At 43.5% G+C, this 26,441-nt stretch overlaps 1 protein-coding gene across 1 annotated transcript in view; it reads left to right on the top strand.

Annotated features, from left to right (window-relative positions):
- Window positions 1–25,804, top strand: part of DNAH8 (dynein axonemal heavy chain 8) — a 312,973-nt gene extending 287,169 nt beyond the window's left edge. The window contains exons 88-92 of the mRNA XM_018039316.1: window positions 4,057–4,213; window positions 8,329–8,481; window positions 8,565–8,754; window positions 22,961–23,082; window positions 25,119–25,804. Coding sequence (XP_017894805.1) covers window positions 4,057–4,213; window positions 8,329–8,481; window positions 8,565–8,754; window positions 22,961–23,082; window positions 25,119–25,406 — 910 coding nt within the window. The 3' untranslated portion in view covers window positions 25,407–25,804. The remainder of the gene's footprint in view (window positions 1–4,056; window positions 4,214–8,328; window positions 8,482–8,564; window positions 8,755–22,960; window positions 23,083–25,118) is intronic.

Below are 26,441 nucleotides of genomic sequence, written 5' to 3'. Positions count from 1 at the left end.
TGGCTCAGTCTCTGCGGGGTCTCTGGGTCCTGGTGCACACAAGGTTTTATTTGAGCCCTCCAAGAGTCGCTGGTGGGTGTGGGGTTTGATTCTAAATGTGATTTCACCCCGCCTGCCATCTTGTTGGGGCTTCGCCTTTGCCCTTGGACATGGGGTGTATTTTTTGGTGGGATCCAACATTCTGCTGTCAGTGGTTGTTCAGCAGTGAGTTGAAATTTTGGAGTTCTCTCAGGAGAAGATGAGAGCACATCCTTCTATTCCACCATCTTTGTGCTATGTCGATATATCTACACGTGGGTTTCTATTTACTTGTTTGTTTTTCCTATTTAGGATGCACTGAGTTTCCTGAACTCGAGGATTCAAATCTTTCATCAATTCTCAGTCATTATTTCTTCAGTTATTATCTCTTTCTAATTCTCCTTCTTCTATCTTTCTCAGACTTTTCTAGAAGTATGTTAAAATGTACTACTTTAGCCTATATGCCTCTTAACTTTATATTTCCCATTTATTTTCCCCTCTGCAGACTCCAGATAATGTCTTGAGATCTGTTTTGCTGTTTTCTAATTATTTATTTGGCTACATCTAATCTTCTGTTTAAGCCATCATTAACTGTTACTGGGTAGAGACTTCCCCCAAAGATGTCCACATCCTAATCCTTAAAAGCTGTAAATATGTTACCTAATGTGACAAGTATGACTTTATAGATGCTATTAAGGTTAAGGACCTTGAGATGGGGATGTTAGCCTAAATTATCCAGGTGGGTCCAATTTAATCACATAAGCTTTTGTGGCAGAAGAGTTGAGTCAGAGAGAGAAAATTGTACAAGGAAGAAAGATTCAAAGAGAATGACTCAACTGGCCATTTCTGACTTTTAAGGTGTAGGAAGGAGGCCATGAACCAAGAAATATAAATGGACCCTAGAAGCTAGGAAGAGTCCTTATAGCTGATGTGGAATTAAGGACAATGGTCCTACAACTGCAAAAAAGTGAATTCTGTCAAAAACTCAAATGAGCAAGGAAATGGATCTTCCCCAATAGCCAACAGAAAGGAACCCAGTCTGCTCACCTTAATTTTAGCCCAGTGAGACCCGTATCAGACCTATTAACTATAGAACCGTTAAATAATACATTTGTATTGTTTTTTAGGTCACTTATTTTATGATAATTTGTTACAGGAGCAATAGAATAAACTAATGCAAGCTTTAATTTTCAAGTTCTATTTGGCTCTTTTTCAAAATCCTGTTCATACTTGTTTCCTGTATCATACTTATATTTTCAATCATGTTTTTTGTTTTTCAATGCAATAAGAACATTTTATAATGTGCATCTGAAAATTCACTATCTGAGATCTTTGCAGGTGTGGTTCTACTTCCTTTTGTTTAGTTGGCTCTTTCTCACAATGCCTGTTTCTTTACAAGATTTTTAACTTCTGGCTGTGAGCTCATGTTTATTGGAAATTAACTGTTGGATTCTTTGAGACTTGATTCGAAGGCATATTGTTCCGGAAAAGATTTCTGTTTTCATCTACCAGGTACCACCTGAGGTTTCCTGGGACCATCTTAAAATAAATTTTTGGCTTGAGGTTTTTCAAATCACACAAGTAATATGAATGAATGTTATAATTAAGAATTCTTAGGAAAGATTTTTTTCCCACTAAGCTTGACCAGTTTACCTACCATCCCCTTCTGATAGGCAGATTATTTCTAGTTAACCCTAACACTGAGTGATTAGCCCTGTGAAGTCCCAAATTTATGTAGGAGTTTCCTATTAGGCTTTCTTCCTTGGGCATAGGGCTTACCTCCTTTCTCATTGCACCAACCCAACAGACACTTGAGAACACCAGGGTTTAGTTGATGCCCGCAGGGTAAAATTTGGCTTATGTTTCTTGATTCCAGCTTTCATTCTATATTTCCTTTGATCCTGAGGATTTCTTAGTTTCTTGCCAGTTCAGTAATGTTTTTCATGTCTTATCCAGCATTTTTAGCTATTTTCGTTGAAGTTGTTCAGGGTGAGAGTTGCACTATACTGTCAGAAATTAAAATGTCTGGTTCTCTCTTGAGGATGAATTCTTATATGTAGACTTGATGGGTTAAAAGATATGCACATTAAAAATTTTTATACATATAGCCATATTACAAGGTTTATTTCAGGAAATATAACAGAAAAACAAATCACTAATCTTAAGCATTTGTTGGATTCCTATTAAATTTGCCTCTAACCTCTTTCATAAGGAAATGTAAATGTGGTTTGCATCTGGACAAGAGACAAAATTTACAAGCAAAACAAAACAGTAACTCAAAACAGTTTAATTGTGAGACGTTTATAGATGGTAAATTAGGAGTTCAAGAAAGACAGAAAAATTTAAATCTGGTCCTGCCACACCCCTGCTGAGGAAGTCTTCTGTGGTTGCCTGTTGCCTTTAGGATAATGTCAGATTCTTCAAACAGCCCACATGACCATGCATGGTCTGGTCCTTGCCTTATATGCATCCTTACCTCTCCTTCTAGCTCCAGCCTCACTGGACTTGTCTCTGTTACTCAAATGCAGGGAAGTCCTTCTCACCTCCAGGCCCTACCTCTTATCTGAATGTCCTCTCTTGCCTTCCACTTCCACCCTATTTTTGTCTGGCTGACCTGCTTATTCTTCAGGCCTCAACTTGCATACGACCTTTTTTATTTTATTTATTTATTTTTCTCCAGTTTCTTTTTTAAAATTTTTTTATTTTATTATTTATTATTATTTTTTTAACTTTACAATATTGTATTGGTTTTGCCATACATCAACATGAAAGTCTAGGTTTGGTGCAGGATACAGGATGCTTGGGGCTGGTGCACTGGGATGACCTTTTTTAAAATAAGGCAATTTTACATTAAAAAAAATATATATATTTATTTATTTGTTTCTTTTTGGCTGCGTTGGGTCTTAGATCCTTCACTGAAGCAGGCTCTTCGTTATAGTGCAAGGACGTCTCTCTAGTTGTGTTGTGCAGGCTCCAGAGTGCGTGGGCTCAGTAGTTGTGGCACTCATGGACTTAGTTGCCCAGCGGTATGTGGGATCTTAGTTCCCGGACTAGGGATCAAACCTGCGTCCCCTGCATTGCAAGGTGGATTCTTAACCACTGAACCGTCAGGGAATTCCCTACATGACATTTTAAGAGAGAACTTCCCTGATCTTTTGGTATAAATTGCTATATACACATACACACACGCACCATATCTGTGTGTTTAGACTGCTGGTCGACTCAGCAACCTTGGGACAAAAACTAAGTTTGTGCACCTCAGAGCATCTGGTCAGTCCCCCAAAAGGAACTAGAGAGTGAGAATGAGACAGACAGAAGCTTTATGATCTTAAACCATCATGTTCTTTTTCTGCACAGTGCTTATTATGATAGTATTGACTGATGTCCCCCTTCTCTCCTAGAGAAAAAGAACTGTTCACCACCATCTCCTAATACCTAACTCATTGCTGGGTACACAGTAAATCTTTATTGAATATATGAATTTTAAGGATAAGTAGTTGCATTTGGACAAGTGCTGCCTATACATCACTTTGGGAACCATAAAACAAGTGGGAAAGTGAGAAGACAAAACAGAAAAGACCCAAGAAATTTAATAATTTATAATTCAGAGAAGAATTATGAGCAGTGCTCTTCATGCTAAAAAATTGCCGTATAATGGAGGATGCTTAGGACCAGTCCATAAACAGGGGAGAGTAAAAGGAGGTGGGCTTCTTGTTCAGCTTGAGGGGTTTAGGTTAGTACAAGCAAGGCTGGCTAGCACTGCTTTGGCTTATTAAAGGCATTCTTGGAATCTTTTTCCCTGTAGATAAAGAACTTTTACTTCTGTGATGTTCTTGATGTCCTAGTAGGAAGAAGTAGAGCAGATCTCAAGTTTTTTCATTCCCATAGATCGATGGTAAAGTTTCCTTTTTTTTTTTTTTTTCCTGTTTTTGGGCTGGATTTGACTTAAGTGATTCATCATTTTGTTTTAGCATTGATAATTATCTCGGAAGGTGCATTTTCCTGCTGCATTCTGAACAGTTCAGTTCTTTTTGTCAGTTACCAGAGTAACACTGCTTCTGCTGTGCTTGAAACAATTACCAACATTCAGCCCAAAGAGAGTGGAGGCGGCGTGGGAGAGACCCGGGAAGCCATTGTTTACAGGTTATCTGAAGACATGCTGAGCAAGCTGCCTCCTGATTACATTCCCCATGAGGTGAGCTGTCCTTTCCCCCGGCGCGCAGGGCTGTCATTGGGTTCCACAAGGCTGAGCACAGTCCTCGGACAGTATATTTCAGTCGCTTCCTCTCCCTGCTCAATCCTTTTTCACTTTTTGGTTTTCTCTTGCTTACCCTTGCTCAAGCCTCTTGCAAAATTACAATCTGTACTTTTCTTTTCTATTTCATTTTCCTTCTCAATTGCCTCTGCTGTACCCTTTGCCCATCTTTGGGTTCCTCTGTCTTTGGGTTTTTTAACCCTCTGGATTGAGACTATCCCTGTCTGTCTTACCCAAGCCTGCTTTGTCCCATTATTTAAATTGAGCCCTTGCTTCTCTCTCTTGCCCTCCATACGTCTTATTCTCCCTGTCCTTTCAGCCAGGTAATAGGAAAGCAAGCCATTTATATGAATTCACTCTCCAGTTTGGATGGCAATAATTTTCTACTTCTTGAATCTCGCAGATGTTTGCATGTTAATCAACATTGCTTTTCCTCAAAACAATTTTTTTAATCTCAAGACCACTTTACAAAATGATCAAGGACCCCAAATAGCTCTTACTTTTATGATTATGTGTGTGAGTGCTCAGTCATGTCTGACTCTCTGTGACCCCAAAGACTGTGGCCCGCCAGGCTCCTCTGTTCATGGGATTCTCCAGGCAAGAGTATTGGAATGGGTTGCCATTTCCTTCTCCAGGGGATCTTCCCAACCCAGGGATCAAACCCGTGTCTCCTGCATTGCAGGCAGATTCTTTACTGCTTGAACCATTGGGGAAGCCTATATATGGATCATAATGACTGATATTTAATATATTATAAATGTAAACTAAAATTAAAAAATATTAATATATTGTGAAATGACATTAATAAACCCATCACATGGTAGCGTAACAGTTATATTTTAAAAATAAATGTATTTTCAAAACAAAACCATTCAAAGAGAAAGTGGGGGTTTTGCACATCTCTTTAATATCTGGTTTACTAGAAGACAGCTAGACCCTTGTATCTGCTGGTACATCCTGTCTGCTGTGACACCACAGGTCAGGTCGTGCAGCCTCTAGACACTCCTCAGTGAAGGCAAGTAAAAAGTCAAATGATGTGTTAGAGTTACTATGAAAAAAAAATTAACTTCATGGACCTCCTAAAAGGAGCTCAGGAGCTTTAGGGGTCCCAGACCACACTTTGAGAACTGCTGATCTTAATAAATTTTTAATTGTAGTAAAATTTCTGGGCAGTCTGAAAGTCCTGTAAGACATCCTCCTTCTTCAAGCAAGAAGACAGGCCATCCAGGGCCTCCTCTTTCCTGTTCTCAGTCTCCACCCCTCACTACTGATGGCGAGCTTCACGTGAATCCAACACTGGGCTGAGGCAATTTTAGCTTTTCAACCAAAAAGTGAGAGGCTGATGCCCTCATGGAGGTATTTCTCTGGTCCTGTGTCTTCCCTGTCCGGCATCCCCGAGTCTGGGAGATGTGGCTGCCTGGGATACAGCCCTCCCACCTGCAGTCAGTGCCCCCAGAAATAAAAACATTTTCTTGCCTCTTAAAACAATTTTTGCTTCTGATGTGTAGATGGATACCAAGAATTTGGCTAAGATACTGAAATCAGTGACTTCACATAGAGATGTTTATAGTCAGGGAAGAAAAATGTTTTTAAGTGGATAAGTATTGTAAGTCCATACTTGGTGCGGCCCATTGTGAACAATCAGAAGACAGATGAGGCATAACACCTGTCTTCAAAGATTTTTATTTTTTTAAATATTAATTTATTTACTTTAATTGGAGGCTAATTACTTTACAATATTGTATTGGTTTTGCCATACATTGACATGAATCAGCCATGGGTGTACATGTGTTCCCCATCCTGAACCCCCTTCCCACCTCCCTCTGGCATGTGAAAGTGAGATAAAATGCACTCTCTGTGACTAGACTGCAGATTTGTATTACCAGAGGAGAGTTGCAAGACCTTGGGATAATTTGAGCTGCTTGGCGTTAGTTGGGACTACTTCACCAAGATCTCTGTTCTGTCATCACCCCAGCAGAATCTGAGTGGGAGGGGTGTCCCTAAATATATTATCAGATGGGAGGGAGTTTGTACTAAGAGACATCTAAAGCAGCCTCCTCTTCCAGGATTACTACATTTAGTTAATTGAAACATAATTACAGTATTGACTTAAAAACATATTACTGTAGAAAAGACTAACTGGTTTCAGAAACATGAAAATTCTATGTAAGAGTACAGCAAATATTTTACTTATTAATAAAAAGAAAAATTTAAGCTGAAACAATAATGATACTGAAAGTAAAATCAGTTCTGATTTTAGATTTTCTAGAATCTAAGTTTTAAGACACATTAAGCACGTGTCTGTAAGTGTCGGGCAAGGTGATTTGTTGGGGCTGTTAGCATATCAAATCTACCGGGGCTATTGATTTCATAGTGAAGCCAACACCTGGGCTTGATTTCTCACTTGTGTTGGTTGCAAAAGTGTTTCCATAATTTCCCTTTTCCTTAAAATGTTAATTTCCACAATGCAGTCATGATCTAAGCAGGATGATATATAAGCTATTTAGCCGCTAGAGGCTGAAGGGCTCAAGATGAGAACAGAGAGAGCAATGGAGCCTGCAAAATCGTAAGTTCTGGAACCAGGAATTTAGGTGACTACCTGAAGGTTGGTGTGTCAGACTGGGTTAGAGACCTCCACTGGCACGTTTAGGGGGCTTCCCAGGTGGCTCGGTGGTAAAGAATCTGCCTGCCAAGGCAGTAGACCCAGAAGACTTGGGTTTGATCCCTGGATCAGGAAGATCCCCTGGAGGAGAAAATGGCAACCCACTACAGTTTTCTTGCCTGGAAAGTCCCATGGACAGAGGATCCTGGTGGGTTACAGTCCATGGGGTCACAGAGAGTTGGACACAGCTGAGCAACTGAGCTTGCATGCTGGCATACGTAACCAGGATTTCAAGATCACTTGCTCAGCCTGTGCAGGTAGTCCCATCCAGGTGTTCAGTTTCACATCACTGTTCCCCTCTTGTCCCTCACACACCAGAAGCGGCCCAGCTGCAGTTAATCAGAGATGGCCCCTGCTGAGTAGGAAACATGGGCACCATGCCAGAAAACCTGCTCTGTAACATGAGGAGGGAGGGCGGTCCAGATGAGCCTAGAGCACATCTGTCTCTAGTCTCCCATGAGCGAGACGCCTCCTCTTCAAGAGGAGCCAGTGGGCATCCAAGAATGCTGCCGTTCCCTGGCTTTCTGGTGACTCTGCGGACTGGGGCCTCATTCCCAGTTTCCCTCCTACTCCATGTATCTATCCTCACCCCTCCTATTCTGGCATTTCTTTGATCGTGGCCCACAGAAAGTTCAGATCTCTCGAGAGTTCTTGCCAGTATTCATAGTCAGTCTTTTCTGGGGCATATGTCACTGAATTGAAATGTGTATATGTATTGGCCTATTTCCCAATAATTGTTATATTTTATTGTTCCTGTGACCAGATGCTTTATTATTGATCTCTTCAAAATAACCAATAAATTATATACCAGAAGGAAAAAATGACAGGTGCTTTATGGCCCTTCCACAAAATCAAATATTTTCATTGATTAGATTGTGAAAGGTTCTCTTTAGTCACCCTGGCCAGAGCAACAACAGTCAGGATACTGCAGCCAATCATATTTATTGGTAACTCTTCTGTAGAGATTTTGGCTGTATTCACTTTCTGTGACATTTCTAATAAAGGTTCTACAAGCACTGTGAGAAAAAGTATTCCAGACTATACTCTTACAAAGGTTAAATTGCAAAAGAATATTTAACTGACACTTTAGTACTTAATCATTTGAAAGGGGAAAAAAAGTAGAATTTTATTTCAGCTTTTCAAAGTACTTTTCCAATTATCAACTAAGTACGATCAGTAGGAAATAAAAATCATTTTAGTTGGACAGGAGTTTTTGAAGCCCAGAAAATGGGAAATTTAATGGCGAATTTGGTTCTGCAAGAGATATTTTAGAGTTCACTTGGGCTTGTAGAGATACATCCAGAGGAAAAAGAGACTAGAGAGAGGAGGAATCCTTGGGAAAGAACGGGCAGATAATTTTTTTTCATCTCCATTGTTGTATGCTTTGTGTTAGGTGAAAGCTCGTTTGATGAAGATGGGGCATCTGAATTCAATGAACATATTTCTCAGGCAAGAAATTGACAGAATGCAAAAAGTCATTTCAATACTTCGCAGTAGCCTGAGTGATCTAAAATTGGCCATTGAAGGCACGATCATTATGAGCGAGGTGAGCTGTGACCATCTCAGTAGCCGTTTCCCTCTTTTGTTGAATTTTCTTTTTCTCAGATTTTAACTATGTCTTTTTTCCAGAACTTGAGAGATGCTCTGGACAACATGTACGATGCCCGTATACCCCAGATCTGGAAAAGAGTGTCCTGGGACTCATCCACTCTGGGCTTCTGGTTTACTGAACTTTTGGAAAGAAATGCTCAGTTTTCTACCTGGATATTTGAAGGGAGGCCCAATGTGTTCTGGATGACTGGTTTCTTCAATCCCCAAGGTAGGTGTTCATAGGACTTGGACGTCGTGAGTGGTTGTATAGTAGCACTGTGTGATAAATGTATGTTACACAAAACGGTATAGGGGTGCGGCTTGCTGCCTGCTGGGATTATGCTTTCGGAGGTGTAGACCGACAGATGAACCTTCTATATTTGTTAAATTCTGGCTGCCGTATTGCTTCCACAATATAGGGGCAAAATTCCATTTTTCTTCTCACCCACTTAAGCAAGCAAGTTGGTGGTTAGAACAATGTGAAATACTGAAAAGGTTTTGTTCAAACATTAGTTTTTAAATGTTTATGAAAGTGACAAAAATGAAGCACCAGAATATGCAAAGGAAAATGTTCCTAAGGTTCAGAAAATTAGACTGATTTTTAAAATGACCGTGTGGCAGAAGTTTTATTCAGTGCACTTCTAGAGTCTGTCCCTGCTTGCTTGTATTTTTTTTCTCTCCCCTGAAAAAGTGCTTTGTGATCCCACTACATGTATTCCTTCATTATAGAAATATTTACTGAACAAGTTTCAGACTAGATCTCATAGAGTTCATAAAAGTTCAGAAATGCAACAATTTTTTTTCTTGCTATGACGTGGATAGTTTTTTCAAGTAACTCTTGGCAAGAATGAAGAAACACTGGGTTCCTTACAGTCCAGCACCTTATAGGCCCATTAGTAGTACAATTTGTGAAGTATTCACACTTACAAATTTAGGATGCACTATCGTTACTCCATAGCAGCTTAGCAGACACTCACATCATTACTCTCAGCAGTATGGTTGAATCTCATAAAATAATATTAAATGAAGGAAGTCAAGCAGGACACATTATAATGTATGTCTACCATATTCTTTGTGATGTATGTATATTGTATGATTCCATTTATGCAAGGAACCAAAATAAGTGAAATAGATCCAAGGTCTTAAAAGTCAGAATAGTGGTTACCCTTGTGGGAAAGGGCAGTGATTGCCAAAGGGCACGAGGGGGTTCAAGGGGTCTGGGAATGTTCTACTTCTTGATCTGGATATTGGTTTCAGGGCTATATTCCCTTGGTGAAAATTTATCAAGCTTTATATTTGTGAGTTGTGCATTTTTCTTTGTATAAATAATACTTAATAAATAGACATTTATTTGTTCTCTGTGTACATGCATTCATTCAGTTCATAAACTTTCAAGTGCTTTAATATTTCCTAAGTTTAAAACATTGATCATGGTGGTTTTTAGGAACTTAGCAAATTATACTAGGTTGGCCAAAAAGTTTATTCAGGTTTTTCTGTACCATCTTATCAAAAAACCCAAACAAAATTTTTGGCCAACCCAATGCATGGCACATTATTATGCTGATAGACTTTAGATTTGTGAAGAACAGCCCCAAGATTTCACTTATCTGTTTATCTCCCAGAATTCCCATTGAATTTTGTGAGAAAAAAATTTTTTATTATGGTTCTCAGATTCTTGTTTCTATTTATGAGTCTCTTTCCTCCATACCAGCCCTCAGTTTCAGTAAGCTGTCACCAGGCTATTCCCAGCTTGGGAGCTTACAGAAATAACATTTAACTTGATTAGGATTGTTCAACCATCTTTCATTTGCCAGCCCATTCACTAGGTGCTTTCTTTGAGATCCGGTTCCTGCCCCAAAGGCACCCATAATCTGGCCGGTAGGACATAAACATGAGCAATTTTAACAGAATGTGGTAAATGCTCCACCCACGTAGAACCAAGTGCCGCACAGGCAGAGGACAGAAAGGTACCTTCCCCCGAGGCCGGGCTTGAGAAGAGCTGCACCCGGGGCTGGTGAGTGGAGTTTGCAGAGACAGAGGCTGGAGATCAGAGCATCCCGGACAGAGACCTGAGCAGACAAGGCATGTCCAGGGAGAGACCAGTGTGGCCTGAGCTCAGGAAGCAGGAGCAGGGGCGTCGGGGGGTGAGGACTTTTAGGGGTGTTTGGGCGGCATCATAAAGGCAACAGGAAGTCACCAAAAATGAGGTGAAGGTAGAGAGTAGACTGAAAGGAGGATATCCACAGCAATGAGACTCTTATCAGGTCCAAGGGAGACAGCCTGAGACCTTGACCAGGTGCAGAGGAGGAGGCAGATCTGATGGGGTGATTCAATGGGGATCTTTGAGAGAGTGGGAGGTAGCAGTGGCTGAGGCTGAAGGCCAAGCACAAGACCGGGAGCCTTGGGAGAAGGACCGCTTGGGAGGATGAGCAGGGAGCCCTGGACTCGTCAGCTTGTGCAGGAGGGACATCCAGCTGGGCAGGTGTGCCAGCAGACTTCAAATCAGTGATTAGGGAAAAAAAAAGGTGAGATTGTTAAGTGTGTTTTTAACATTTAGAAGCCAAGGGAGTGGGGTTGATTTATCCACGGCTTTCCCACAGCACAGTCTCTTTGAGCAATTGCTTTCTTCCATTAGAAACGTGACTTTCAATAGCAAAGTATTAATATAAACTAATGTTTGTTACTATTTATTAAGAAGTGTTACAAACCAGAGCAACATTTAAAGAAATATAAATACAAATCAGTTTTCTTATTTGCCTTGTTAATAACGTTGATCCTTTCCATTTTTTTTTTTCTTCATTTCTGTTTTTAAACTGAACTTGGACTCCTCTCATGGCTCTCCATGTCTCTGAAAGTCTTGCACTTATTCAAACATCCTACAGCCTTGCTTTCTGTTTGTAGCACAGAGGAGTGGAAGTCAGATTGCCCTACCTACCAATCACTTCTCTGCTTCCTTTGCCTTTTCTTGACATGGGACACAAATCACTTGCAGTTCCATCTTACCTGGCTGAATCAGAGAGGTTGCAGCAACCCCGTGCATGTTCACAGGCAGCGTGCAAGCAGATCAAGTCTTCTCCAGGTGGAAGCTTCTCTGGCCACTATCTGACCTCGGCATTGATTTCTTGACATAGTGTAACTCGTGGGTTTTATATCATCTAACCCAGTCCCCTTCCATGAAATAATGTTTTGGCCCAAAAGATTTAAGTAAATGATTTTTCAATGACTTTTTTTTTTTTTAAAGATTTTTCTTTTGATGTGGAACATTTTGAAAGTCTTTGTTGAATTTGTTATACAATATTGCTTCCATTTCATGTATTGGCTTTTTGGTTGAAAGGCATGTGAGATCATAGCTCCTGGACCAGGGATCAAACAAACACACCCTGCATTGAAAGGCGAAGTCTTAGCCACTGGACCGCCAGGGAAGTCTCTAAGTAAATTGTTTAAAGAAACCATGATTTGATAAAACACAATGCTGTTTGCTAAGATGCCATAATTTTTTCAGAAATATATATAGTCAAAATCACCTAGATTGTAGACTACTTGAAAATGTTTCTTTCACCTCTGACCATTTGTTTTGTGTTCTTGTAATGTTACCTGGCATCTGATACTGTCTGATGTGTGTTTCCCATCATGCCCCTGGTGAGCGCCCTTGGGCCTAAGTGATGCTGCAGGGACAGGTGACAGGCCTCATTTGCCACCCTCTCCCTGCCCCAGTCTGTGTCTGATCTCACCCTGTTTGTAGCACTGTTCTGTCGCTGTGTGGTGGTCTGATATTTTGTCCTATTGAAGAGGCTGTCAGCCAGCCACCCTGGAACTAATCTTGTGTGTTCAGCCCCCTTCACAATAATTTCTGTAGCAACTGACGAGCTCAATCAGGTGGCGATTAGATTTGATTATTGACGTGGTCAAGCTCTCTGTGCCCATGACCCTGTGACATTTGTTCAATGGCCCAGCTTTGGGCATAGCGTGGAACTGCCTCCCAGTGGATAACTCAGGCTCAGGAGGACCTTTGTGCTCCACTGCGGCTTCCCAGCAGTAACTGGCGCACATACACACACATCTCGTTTAAGACTGTGCTGCTCAGCGTTCTCGAAGGATTGTGTGGTCTCTTGTTCCCACAAGTGTACCTTTTCAGAGCATCATGTACACATGACTTAGATTCTGATTTGTGTGTGTCTGTGTCGTAGATAGGGATGTGTTTAAACTCAGAGATTATGAGCGGACATGCGCTTGACTTCAAGCCAAGGGAATTGCCTGCCTTCCAGAACCTTTTAGTTGATAGCCTCGCTTTGCCATTCAGTTTGGTGTGACTCACAGGTGCTGCAAATGAAAGGGAGGCAGAGGCTGGACGTGCTCTCACACAGAGACGTGAGACCCTGCACTGTCATTATTTTCCAAATGTTGAACTCAATCTGGAGCGTGATGCCATTTGGATGCCAAACTGCTCTAGCTTTTCTGTTTTGTTCTTTAGGGTCTGGACAAGCCACACCAGGTCTGTTGTAGCAGATATCAGCAGCAATTTAGTATTCACTACTACAAATCAAGATTTTCAGTTAGAAGGGAGTCTACTGAAGCAAGGAGATGGACAGTTTTTGTCCTGTTATCTTTTGTTCCTGTAAAAATCACCTATAACCTCTTGCCTGTGTATTTGTTCTTTTTTTAAAAAAAAAAATAACGCATTTATTTATTTTTGCTTGTGCTGGGTCTTCGGTGCTGCACGTGGGCTTTCTCTAGTCGTGGGGAATGGGGGCTACTCCTCATTGTGGTGCACAGGCTTCTCACTGCGGTGGCCTCTCTTGTTGCAGGGCACAGGCTTGTCACTGCGGTGGCCTCTCTCATTGCAGGGGACAGGCTTGTCACTGAGATGGCCTCTCTCATTGCAGGGCACAGGCTTGTCACTGCAGTGGCCTCTCTCATTGCAGGGCACAGGCTTGTCACTGCGGTGGCCTCTCTTGTTGCAGGGGACAGGCTTGTCACTGAGGTGGCCTCTCTCATTGCAGGGCACAGGCTTGTCACTGCGGTGGCCTCTCTCGTTGCAGAGGACAGGCTTGTCACTGCGGTGGCCTCTCTCATTGCAGGGCACAGGCTTGTCACTGCGGTGGCCTCTCTCGTTGCAGGGGACGGGCTTGTCACTGCGGTGGCCTCTCTCGTTGCAGGGGACAGGCTTGTCACTGCGGTGGCCTCTCTCGTTGCAGGGGACAGGCTTGTCACTGCAGTGGCCTCTCTCATTGCAGGGCACAGGCTTGTCACTGCGGTGGCCTCTCTCGTTGCAGGGCACAGGCTTGTCACTGCGGTGGCCTCTCTCGTTGCAGGGGACAGGCTTGTCACTGCGGTGGCCTCTCTCATTGCAGGGGACAGGCTTGTCACTGAGGTGGCCTCTCTCATTGCAGGGGACAGGCTTGTCACTGCGGTGGCCTCTCTCATTGCAGGGGACAGGCTTGTCACTGCGGTGGCCTCTCTCGTTGCAGGGGACAGGCTTGTCACTGCGGTGGCCTCTCTCGTTGCAGGGGACAGGCTTGTCACTGCGGTGGCCTCTCTCGTTGCAGGGGACGGGCTTGTCACTGCGGTGGCCTCTCTCGTTGCAGGGGACAGGCTGTAGGCTCTCGGGCTTCAGTTCTTGCAGCACACAGGCTTCAGTCGCTGTGGTCCATGAGCTTTAGCTGCCCACAGCCCGTGGAATCTTCCTGGACCAGGGACCAAGCCTGTGCCCCTGTGTTGGCAGGCGGACTCCTATCCACTGTCCAGGGAAGTCCTGTGTATTTGTTTTTAAGGCAACATTGGCAGCTGCCAGCAATTTCTGGATGCTTATCTTGAAGATAGTCATAAAAGCTTGATGTTTGTTGGGCAGAAGAGTACAGCAGGGTTATTAATAGAACTTTAGGATTGGAAGGGACTGGGGATTTTTTTCTAATCTTATAACAATCCCAAGTGTGCCCCAGAGCTGCCCCTAACATCTGAGGAAGTCTGGGTGAAGGGTTGTCAGGGTTCCAGACCTCAGTCTGGGTGATACCTGACCCTGAATCCCAGGACCAGAGGAGCACTGTGGCCGCCTTAGAAGGACCTCCGAGTGAATGGGAGCCCATCCTTCTCGCCCTTGAGGGGCAGGGGCTTGATGCCCTGGCTTCAGCCTCAACCACATCCCTTATGATTTTAGTCTCTGCCCATGGTCACCGTCCTCACCCCCCCCCCCCAGTTCCTTGTCGTTTGGCTGGCTTCATCACCACGCAGAAACTGCTCTCTCCAAGGCCACCAGGGCTAGATCCCCCTGCTAGCTTCATTTCACACCTTGGCTTCCATCCACCACCTACCTCGGTTCTCCTCCTACCTCTCAGAGGGCGGCTTCTCAGCCCACTTTGTGGGCTCTTCTCAGGCAAGTTCTGCCCTTGACCCTGGTCCCTTCATTGATGACCTCAGTCCTTCTCGCAGATGCAGTTGTTTCTCTCTACTTATGGCCGACTCATCAAAAGTCCCAGGGTTAGCTTCTGATTCTTACTTCCAACTGTCTCCGTGAACTATTCCATCCTCTGGAAACCTCACCAGGACTACCAGCTGTCCATCTCCCCCCGAAACCACCCTCACCAGGGTTCTGCTCCGTCTGCTTGTACATGCCCACCCTCCAGATCACCCTGACTCTTGTAAATAGCCCCTCACATCCTAACAGCTTGAAAGAGGGAAACCAGGAATGCATAGTGTGCTGGAAGATGGGGTGTATGGGAAGAAGGAGAAACAGACGCTGCCAGAGGTCAAGTAAGGGAGGGCCCCAGATGGCCAGATAGCCTTATCAACCAGGAGGCTGCGGGCGAGAGAAGTCTCAGTGGAGTGGGTGGGGAGGTGGAGGAGTCAGATTTCAGGGTGAGTGAGAGGCCAGAAAACGGGGAGACAGAGAGTGAGGGTGGAGAGCATGGAAAATTCCCTCGAGAAATTGGACTTGGAAGAGAAGAAGGGAGTTGGAGGAGCAGTTGTAAGAAGAAAATATTTTTTTCCTTCTTTTAATGGTAGGACAAGCTTGAGCCTATTCAAATACTGGTGGGAAGAAGCCAGGGGAGAGAGAGAGAAAACAAAGATACCACAAAGGGGACGAAAGAAGCAGGAGTGGTCCCCCAAGTGGAGGGATGCACTCCAGGCGGGAGGAGGGATACCCCGCCTGCTGTAACAAGGTAACAAGGAAGGAATGAGCATAGATGCCAATGAGTTTGCTGGTATGATGGCAAGAAGTTAAGAGAATTTCCATCCATCTGATGCTTTCTATTTTTCCCTGTGAGGAGGCAAAGTGATCTCAGGAGCAGGGTGTTAGAGGAGAGATTTAAGAAGAGTAGCGGAAGTTCGAGAAAGGGCTAAGGAGGAAAGGATTGCTAGATGGCTTTGACAATCCCATCAAGGCTAGCGGTGGCAAAACCATGGTGGCAACTGTGTGCTCATCTCAGTTTGCTCAGCAGCCTGGAATGGGTTTAAGAGGAAGGACACCTGGAGTTGTTTAGCAGTGGCGTTGTGCTGGGTGAGTGATGAAAAAGATGGGTCTGCTCTAAATAGGGGAAGAAGTGAAGAAAAAGGGGTGGAGTTGAGGACCAGGTCTTTGGAACTGAGAGGTCAAGATGCTGAGTGGGATTCTGAAGAGACCCAGAAGGCGGCAGGAGGCTCATGAATGGGGAGCAGTGGGCACTGGGCCGGGACAGTGAGGGGAGGGGCGTGTGGACAGAGGGTGATTGTCCAAGCAGCAGAGATTCTCATCCAGGGTGGAGGGGCAGTTGGGGAGGACAGGGTCTTTAGGGTTGAGCCAGCCTCCAGGAAGGGAAAGAAGATAGAGAGAATGTTCTGTGCAGACATGGAACACATGGGAGAGTCTGTTAACCACAGACCCACTCCAGCGGGAACAGCGTAAAGTTTGGGGAGGGAGCAGAGAGGCGTAAGGTTGGGTGAAGGGAGAGGAGGCATGGAGTAGCAGAGAAGGGGCAGGCAAGGCACAGCAGTTACAGAATTACAGTTTGGCATGTGAGGCCCAGCGGGGTCAGCAGATCCCAAACTGGCTGAGAGAATTAGCCCCAGTGCTCCGGCTTATACTCCGTGTCCTGGATTAACAGCATTTCAGAAAATACATGCATGTCAGGGGACTCTGGGAAGACTCAGCTTGCGTTACTGACAGCCTTCCTCATATTTTGCTTGTACCACAGGGCATGTCTCTTCCCACTTGCCAAATTTGTTCTGCAAACAAATATGCGTCTGTGATCTCTTATTGGCCTGTCACACAGATATTTTTTACAGAGCAGAGGTTCTCAATCCTGCCCGCAGAGTAGAATCACGTGGGGAGGTTTTAATACATGCTAATCCCTGGGGCCCAAACCAGTGACTTCAGAACCTCTAGGGATGAGTTCATTAGAGTCTATATAATCAGTCTTAAAATATCTTTTGGTCATTCTAAGATGTGAGGAACCTGGGCCTTAGACCATTGCTGCTCAGTATGTGGGCCAGCAGCCAGCAGCAGCAACATCACCTGGGAGCTTGCTAGAAATGAAGATCTTCAGGACCTACTCTCAACCTCCCTACTGAATCAGAACCAGCATTTTAATAAGCGATCTTTCCCTTGGCGTTAACTGTGAACTTTGAGAAACCCTGCCTTAAAACAGTACTGAAGCCTGGTCCCACTTCTAGAGATTCTGATTTAACTTATCTGGGCTATGACCAGGGAATTGGAAATTTCAGAGTCTTCCCAGATATTTCAAATTTTCAGCCAAGATTAAGATCCCTACCTTACAGCAGTGAACAAAGCATCAGGAAAGGTGCCTGAGGCATTTTTATTCAACTGGGTGAATCATCGTCATCTTTGCTTAATGATTTCTGACCTTTTATTTAACTTACCAATGAACTGCATTCGCTTCTCATTTTAGGGAAAAAACTGCCTGTCATAATCTTATGGCAGGAACATCATTTCTGCTCATCTTTCAAAATGCTCATGGGAGGCTTAGTAACGGACAAGACAGGAAATACTGAACAACCAAAGGCTCATTACCTAAGGACTGGTTCATTTATTAAAGGAAAGAAAGCGTTGCCCATAGGATCATCATTACAGAATACCAACCAACTCCTTGTGAAATAGAGAAGAACCTTCGTGATGGTGCTTATTTCACACACTAGCAAGGTTATGCTCAAAATTCTTCAAGCTAGGCTTCAGCGGTATGTGAACCAAGAACTTCCAGACATACAAGCTGGGTTTAGAAAAAGCAGAGGACCCAGAGATCAAATTACCAACATTCATAGAGAAAGCAAGAGAATTTCAGAAAAATATCTACTTCTGCTTCCTTGGTTATGCTAAAGCCTTTGACTGTGTAGATCACAACAAACTGTGGAAAATTCTTAAAGAGATGGGAGTACCATACCACCTTACCTGTCTCTTGATAATCCTATATGTGGGTCAAGGAGCAACAGTTTGAACTGGTCATGGAACCGGACTGATTCAAAATTGGGAAAGGAGTACGTCAAGGCTGTATATTACCACCCTGCTTATTTAACGTCTGTGCAGAGTACATCATGCAAAATGCTGGGCTGGATGAATCACAGGCTGGAATCAAGATTGCGGGGAGAAATATCAACAGCCTCAGATACACAAATGTTACCACTCTAATGGCAGAAAGGAAAGACAAACTGAAGAGCCTCCTGATGAGGGTGAAAGAGGAGAGTGAAAAAGTTGGTTTGATGACATGTGTTCCCATCGCTTCATGGCAAACAGAAGGGGAAAAAGTGGAAGCAGTAACAGATTTTATTTTCTTGGGTTCTAGAATCACTGTGGATGGTGACTGCAAACCATGAAATTAAAAGACACTTGTCCTTGATAGGAGCAAAGACATGACAAACCTGGACAGAAAAGCAGAGATAGAAAGCAGAGATATCATTCTGCTGACAAAGGTCTGTATAGTCCAAGCTATGGTTTTTCCAGTAGTCATGTATGGATGTGAGAGTTGGACTATAAAGAAAGCTGAGCACAGAGGAATTGATGCTTTTGAACTGTGGTGTTGGAGAAGACTCTTAAGAGTCCCTCGGACAGCCAGGAGACCAAACCAGTCAATCCTAAAGGAAATCAACCCTGAATACTCATTGGAAGGACTAATGCTGAAGCTGATGCTCCAGTACTTTGGCCACCTGATGCAAAGAGCCAACTCACTGGAAAAGACCCTGATGCTGGAAAGACTGGGGGCAAAAGGAGAAGGCAACAGAGGTTAGATAGTATTACCAACTCAATGGACATGAGTCTAAGAAAACTCTGGGAGATAGTAGAGAACAGAGGAGCCTGGCATGCTGCAGTCCTTGGGGCTGCAAAGACTTGGATGTGACTTAGTGACTGAACAACAACAGTAGCATTCCTGATTAGTTATTTATTCTGTCGCTTCCAAGACCTTGTTTGAATTGATACCAAAAGCCTTCTACAGCTTCCGTCAAGCCAACTGATTGCACAGGTCAAACAACAGTAGTTTGTTTGCTGAAATGTTGGGTCATGACTAGTAGAGGAATTAAGACATAACAAATGTTATTTTAGGCCTGAGTTTCCAGACTATAATCCAAGCTTAAAAGTACATTTTGCAAAAGAACAAGCTTGACGAGTGTTAACAATTCATTATACTGTATGAGTTAGAAAGGCAAAGAAAATTTAAAGCACCTCAGTTAGCCCACATGACACTCAGATGTTTGAATGGTTAAATCAAAACCCATTTTTGTGTGGGTAGTTAAATCTCAAGAAAAATAGATTATTTTTGTTAAGGACTTTCCCCAACTTTTTGTTTCTCACATCTGAGTCAAACACATAAACGCCTGAATCACTTTTCCCACCACTGATGACTGAAATTCGGCTTAAGAATTATTAAAATTAAATTAGTGCCAAGACAAAAGTACTACTTCTCAAGCCTTTATAAAGAAAAATATATCAATAGTCTTTTAAAATTATATAGGTTTCAGAAAACAAGAGATTTTGATTTCATTAGACTTGATATCAGTCTATAAGAAAGATGATCATTCATTTTTAAAATTCAATAAAGAGCAATTCAGTGGATTTGCAATTCAGTTTGAATTCTGCAAGATCATGTTCTTCTTTTTAGGAGGCCCAAAAAAAGCTATCAAAACTTGAAAAAAAATATGTATCTTCTCCATGTTCTGAGTGGGAATGAGCCATGGAATGATTTCCTACCCTCTGCTCTCAGGCCTCAAATTATTTATTGAACATTTTCCTTTCTTAATAGCTCAAGGTAATATGCATTCTAGATTTCATCTCCTGGCATAACCAAGAGTGCTTCCTAAACATTAGGAGGCTTACTGTTGAAGTCAGCCAGACGATATCATGCGTATTCCCCAGCAGGGAGATGAGAGAAGGTGGTATCTCCTTAACTATAATAGAACTTTTTCAGAACACTCCACCATCAACTGAGGTCCTTGTCTTGGGTGTGTTACATGAGAAAGGATCTCTCTCACCCCCTCACCTGGCATCTACTACGTTGTTCTGAGTGCCATAGCAAGTGAGGTCAAATTTGCAATTTGGAACTTAAAATAGTATAGAAAAATCCAGTTTTTCAACTAGTGCATATGGATAGTCATTATTCATGCCTTATGCATTATGACTTTGTAGATTCATAGATCAATGATGAATTTTAAAATATCACAAAATAAGGTCAATTTAATTCTGAGTATTCTACTTGGATGCAAGCTTAAAGTTGAGTGATGAAAATGACATTTTCATGGAGTCACTTAGAATGGAGGATTGGATTTTATTACTGTGGTCATATATACCTGACTGGGCTTCCCAGGTGGTGCAAGTGATAAAGAACCTATTTGCCGATGCAGGAAACATAAAAGACCCAGGTTTGATCCCTGGATCAGGAAGATTCCCCGAGGATGGCATGGCAACCCACTCCAGTATTCTTGCCTGGAGAATCCCACGGACAGAGGAGCCTGGAGGGCTGCAGTCCATGGGGTTGCAGAGCCGGACACAACTAAAGCAAGTTGTCATGGCATGGCATACACATGAATACCAAACACATGACATGTTGACTACTAAAACAAATGGGATTCCCCCGTATTTAAAGTGGAAGTTGATGTAATCGCATACTTGATCAGACCATCTCAAGTGACTCCACATGTAGACTACAGAAGGGTCTTGACCAGCAATTGCTGCAGGCAAACGTCTACCGTGTTTCCTACTCCCTGTATTTAACACTTTGCATCATAAAACCATCCTTTCCTACTAGGCACTCTTGTTCCATGAAACTTTAACTTTATAAGAATCACTTATAGGACTTCTCTGGTGGTCCAGTGGTTATGATTATACATTTCCGCTGCAAAAGGCAGAATCCCTGGTCAGGGAAGTTCCACATGCCTCCCAGTGGACCTAAAAAAAAAAAAAAAAAAGACCTTCAATTAGGTCCTCTGGTTGACTGACCAACTTTTCTTTTGGATTAATGCAGGGGTTCTTGAATTTCCTAAATCCTGCTTTTAGTGAGAGCTCTGAGTAAACTTTATAAGATGCAAATACAACTAAATTATTTGCCTGCTTCAGATAACCAGTGGCTTCCCACCATTCACAAAGTCACCAGGTCCAAAGTCTGACCCTGAGAAACCCTGCCTCTGCCTTTGTTCTAACCTCATCTGCCACTATTGCCTCACCTGTAGGCCTAGCCTTCCGTGCCTGCGCACATGCTGTTCCCTTACCTGGAATTATCCCATCTGGAAAACTCTTTTATTTTCAAGAGTCTTTGACTTCATCTTCTCAATTCAGCCATCCCTGAGCTGTCTTCTTGAGTGGTCCACTCTGTTCTCACCTCTTTACTTACAATGGCATCAAGGTGTATGTCCTGCTTCTGTCCACCTTCCCTGCAGGCTGAGCTCCTTGAATGCAGGGTCCATGGATGGCCTCTTCATCACTGGGGGCATCTCACCTCTAGCATACCTGGTATATGGTGGCCACTTCTAAGGGACTTAGCGAATGGATGAATGAATGAATGAGTACCTCCCCAAGTGTCTAACAATAATGAGGGGGAGACTTGAGAATGGAGAGAGCTTGACTTTTTCACTAGGCAGGCTAGAGTCCTACTTTATCTATTTAAAAAAAAAAAAAACATCCATTTGGCTGTGCCAGGTCATAGTCATGCAAGATCTTTAGTTGCAGCATGTGGACTCCTAGCTGTGGCATGTGGGGTCCAGTCTCTGACGAGGGCTTGAACCTGGGTCCCTTGCATTGAAAGCCCAGAGTCTTAGCCGCTGGACTGCCAGGGGAGTTCCTATTCTTTCTTTCCAATTCTAACAGGTGTTAACTCACTGCCTGCCTTTATGCCTTGTAACTTTCCCTCTTCTTTCCACTCCCATTCAAACCTGATAAAATATTACCACTTTTGTGTTGGTTTGTGCATTAAAGTTCTCACAGTTCATGTATCTAGGAGTAATAGGGACATGCACTTCCAAAATGTACTTGTGATTGTGAATAAAGGGTCTCATGATTTCCAGTATTAACATGGAGGCCAAAATGTAATATATAGGTTACAGGGGACATGAGTTTGGGTAAACTCCAGGAGTTGGTGATGGACAGGGAGGCCTGGCGTGCTGCGATTCATGGGGTCACAAAGAGTCGGACACGACTGAGCGACTGAACTGAACTGAAAGTATCCTAAGATTTTGAAGTCCATTTTGAAGTTTAAGGTATAGTTTTAAAATATGAAATGCTACTCTCCAAGAGAGATGTCTCTAATTGAATTGCATGGCAATGATTTGCAAATATTACATTTAAAGAAAGGCCACAATATACAGAACCATGTATTGTCTTAAAATAACTGTATTATGCACATTAAAACATGGAGCGTTCCTTTCCGGTGTGATTGCTTTGTTTGATCAAATTGAAAGTCAGGCTTTCTATTTTGGCATTACGCCTTATTTCCTAGACTAAATGAAATTATTTCATTAGCGCAAATAGATGCTTGATAATGGTTTGATTCCAGTTTTAATTGGAATGCTGTTCTCAGAATATTTTACCATTCCAATATTATTGCTTGATACTGGATTTTCAAACAGAGACTATATGCTAACACTGGGTTACAACCCTTAGAAGACTAGAGTAGTTGAAATCCCAGGGGAATTTCAAACTGCGACCTTGTCTGAGGCAGAGACGGTGCTGTTTTCCGGCTGTCTGCTGGCGAGACATATTTAGTTGACTGAAACAAAACATTGAAAGAAACATCCCTTCTGAGGTTTGATGTCAGCTCCTCTCAGATGGGCACACATCTGGCGATGGATAAGCAGATAACTACACAATTCCCCCTCTTGTTACTAGAGTAGTCTGCACCAAGGCATTACGATCATTTCTTTCTCCTTTTCTAAGGCTTCCTGAGGATCTCCTGCATTTTTCCCCCTCTTGTTACTAGAGTAGTCTGCACCAAGGCATCACGATCATTTCTTTCTCCTTTTCTAAGGCTTCCTGACTGCAATGAGGCAAGAAGTGACCCGTGCCCACAAAGGCTGGGCCCTGGACTCCGTGACCATCCACAACGAAGTTCTGCGGCAGACCAAGGAGGAGGTCACATCACCCCCTGTGGTAGGTGCCACTGGGCAAGAGCAGGGCCACTTCTGGAGCTGGGGCTCCAAGTTCAAGTTCTGTTGAACATGGACCTATGAGCATCTCCATCAGGTCCTCTGGCTTTGCAGTGAGAGTTTCCTTGGTTGTAACCAGGAGACCTCAGTGCCAACTCCTCCTGCATTTTGCCAGAGTGGGAATGAATGATAAACACCAGGAAGTCCCCAGACTGCATTCTTTGTAATTACAAGTTACATTTGTGTGTGCTCAAAACGACTTTCTACATGTCTCCATCCATTGCTGTGGGGCACTCACAGAATTAATGAGGGTTAAGGGCAGTAGAAACTAACAGGATTGGCAGTCCTCAGCTTTGGGGCCAGTTCCAGTCATGTCCCTTCTTAGCTGCAGGACCCTGGGTGGAAGGACAACTTGCCTGGAAAAGTCCATGGACAGAAGAGCTTGGCGGGCTATCATCCATGGTGTTGCAAAGAGTCGGACCTGGTGCACACACCATACCATGCCCCAGATTTAATGATGGTATCTAATGTGCTAATTTTCTGGGATTGCCCATGGTTTTACTGTCAAATCATGTACTTCAGATTTTGGTTCAAGAGGTATGGTTCTTATACTCTTAGCACACAAGGGAGATTTTAGAAAACACTTTGTAGCTAACCTCCCTCTCTTTTATTATAATATAGATTTCCTTTCTCTTACCTAATCCTCACTGGAGATGGAAAAATGGCCACCATCTTCTACATAAGTGTGTCTTATGAGCTTGCGTGATTGTTGGAGTCTGCCCCGTGATTCCCTTTAGACTTTTCTTACTGAGCTCATGTTCTATGGCTTCCTACTGCCTACAAGATAAAGTTCAAGCTCTTCAGTCTGGTATCAACAGTCTTCCGCCATTAAGCCCTAACTTATTTTATAACCATTGGCCCTGCTGCTAAATAAAATGCTTGGACTTTCCTGATGATCCTGCCTCTGTTGATGCCCACCCTCTCTCCTCTGTGTTCCCAAGCACAGTGCACCCTCCAAGGCCCTCTCCTCCACAAACCTCCCTGAGCACTCCAACCCACGGTGACCTTTCACTTGCAGTCACCGCACTTGGCCTCAGTCAGTGCTGTTCATTAGGCAGCCCCTCTAACAAGCGTGTGTTGATGTTCAAGTCATGTCTTTTACATTTTGTTGTGTGTGTGTGTGTGTGTGTGTGTGTGTGTGTGTGTGTAGTCTCCTGGTTTACTGGTGAGGCCCTCAAGGGTAAGTCCTACTGTGTGAAAGACAGATACAGGATGAGGTCAGCCACTCTTGGACTGATTCTCCCCCGCCCTGCCCATCACTTCTGCTCTTGCTCTGCATGTCTGACCTCTGGGGGCACTCAGATGAAGTTAGAACCACGTGTTGGCTTGCTCAGTGCAGGCTGAGATCCCGAGTGGCACCCAGCTCTGAATCCTGTCCTGGGTGCTCCTGCAGGACCCCGCACCAACTCAGAACACCCTTGTCAGAGACTTTCGTTTGCAGCAGAGGCAATCTGGCGCTGCTGGCTGAGTCTTTGGTCCCAGGCCGGTCACCCCCAGGCTCAAATCACCAGTAATAGAAGCATTTCTGTAGCACTCCTGTGCCATATTGTGCTTAGTCATGTCTGACTAAGTCATGCTCTCAGCCATGTCTGACTCCTTGCAGCCCCATGGACTGTAGCCCGCCAGGCTCCTCTGTCCATGGGATTCTCCAGGCAAGAATACTGGAGTGGGTTGCCATACCCTCCTCCAGAGGATCTTCCCAACCCAGGAATCAAACTTGGATCTCCTGCATTTGCAGGCAGAGTCTTTACCAGCTGAGCTACCAGGGAAGACCACAGCCTCCAGCTATGCCACAGAGGAACAGTGGGCTCAGTATTTCACCAAGGAATGTATCCACTGGTGTTTTCTTCTTTGGGTAGCGTTTTAAGATTGCAGTGCATTCTCTTACCAAACTGATGACCTTCGTAACAGCATTGGGTGCCCATCTCACAGCAGGTAACTTTTTAAAACTTCCTGTTATCTTCTACTTGGCTCTTCCAGGAAGGCGTATACATTTATGGGCTGTACATGGATGGAGCAGCCTGGGACAGACGGAATGGGAAGCTCACAGAATCCACCCCCAAGGTGCTCTTCACACAGCTGCCTGTGTTGCACATCTTTGCCATCAATTCCACGGCACCCAAGGACCCCAAGTTGTACGTGTGTCCCATTTACAAGAAGCCCAGGCGGACTGACTTGACCTTCATCACTGTGGTGTATTTGCGAACAGTCCTCTCCCCGGATCACTGGATCCTGAGAGGTGTGGCCCTTCTGTGTGACATCAAGTAAGTTCCTTTCCACCTGCTGAGGGCCCTGGAGCCACGTGGGCAGTCAGTGCTGTCGAGAGACTCAGGGAGGCGTGTCATTCTCCCTGATAATTGCTTGATTACTCTTTCTAAATTAAAACGTTGATATCTTACAATCACTTGTATGTGTGTGTTTTCTCTCATATCAATATTTTGAAAGACGTTTCAAAAGTAAAGGTTTTTTTTATTCCAGGCAGTCATATTCCATTTATAATTATTTTTTAGATAAAGTCCTATTTTCATGTTTGAATACTTTGGAAGATTTGAATTTTTAAAAATTAAAAGTATTGATTTGTTGCATCCCCAAAAAGAGTCTAGTAGAGGCAATTGTCTCTCTCAGATAAAACCCACCTTTCCTTTGAATAACATCGACCCAAGCCTGAGTTTATGCAAGTATGTTTTCTTTTGCATTTGGTCTTCTTTCCATGTTTGTGAAGTGGGAACTGGAGGGGTCCACTCAGTACCCCCTTGGGACTTATAGCTGGTGGTGTGAAATAGTTGAGACAGAAAATCCACTGGGATAGCTGCCCTTGCAATTTAATTTTATTCAGTATTATTTTTAAGTGCGTTTGAGGCCCAGAGAGCTCTCCCCTCCCAACTCCAGCTCCACAGGAGATAATGAAGCACACATTTCTAGGCAGCAAATGTAGAAGGAAAAAACAAGCTCCATCAAATGGAATTAGGTTGCATGCTGAATGCCTTAAACAGCAAAGTCTTTAAAAAGTGGAGCTATTTCTTACTCCGTAGCTAGTCTGAAACTCGATATGAACCTTTATTTCCTGCTAAAGGAAATTGTCAATTTAACAAAACAGATGGGGTCTTATATTGAACAGTCAGGCAGCTTCTGGCTAATGAAGAAGTGTCTCTATGGTCTTCCCATCTAGAATCCTCTTACCTGCCCCCAGCGAAATCCTCAAGCTTCCTCCCCTCTGTTCTAGAGGAGGGGGATGTTTCAAGTTGCCTTGCTCCCCTTTCATCCCTGTGTCACTCTGATCAGAGAAAAGAAAGAGCCCAGGTA

This window comes from Capra hircus, chromosome 23 (assembly GCF_001704415.2).
Source record: "Capra hircus breed San Clemente chromosome 23, ASM170441v1, whole genome shotgun sequence".
Taxonomy (NCBI): domain Eukaryota; kingdom Metazoa; phylum Chordata; class Mammalia; order Artiodactyla; family Bovidae; genus Capra; species Capra hircus.
This window is presented reverse-complemented; position numbering and strand designations above follow the sequence as displayed.